General features: G+C 46.2%; 1 protein-coding gene across 1 annotated transcript in view; it reads right to left on the bottom strand.

The window, feature by feature from the left end:
- Positions 1–342, bottom strand: part of LOC119588212 — a gene marked incomplete in the record, with an annotated part of 16,649 nt that overhangs the window by 7,893 nt on the left and 8,414 nt on the right. The window contains 1 exon segment of the mRNA XM_037936913.1: positions 83–204. Coding sequence (XP_037792841.1) covers positions 83–204 — 122 coding nt within the window.

Genomic DNA, 342 nt, shown 5'->3' with positions numbered 1-342 from the left:
GTATTTCGAAGACCCAATAACCCGAAACCCGGTCTGCTCTCTTCCCTCCTTTCCTGTTCCACCGGTGTCTGTCCACAGGTACCAAGGTCATCAAAATTTAATCTGTGCTCGACTCTGTGATGTTTAAACCCCTCGTCCTCCAGGCAGTCGTAGTCCTTCCAACAATCACTCATAATGCTGAAGTGTTGGTGCGCGCTTTCTTTCCTCATTCGTAAGAGAGTCTCGGTAAATTTGGAAATATTAGGATGTCGGGGCAAGTGCGTTTACGACGAGGTTATGGTAATCTCCGACGTCTGCACTGAAAAGATCACGAAAAATAATGCCAAGTTTCTCTTTCCCTTT

Source organism: Penaeus monodon, chromosome 23 (assembly GCF_015228065.2).
Source record: "Penaeus monodon isolate SGIC_2016 chromosome 23, NSTDA_Pmon_1, whole genome shotgun sequence".
NCBI lineage: Eukaryota > Metazoa > Arthropoda > Malacostraca > Decapoda > Penaeidae > Penaeus > Penaeus monodon.
Note: the sequence above shows the minus strand (reverse complement) of the source record. Positions and strands in the feature narration are given on the sequence as shown.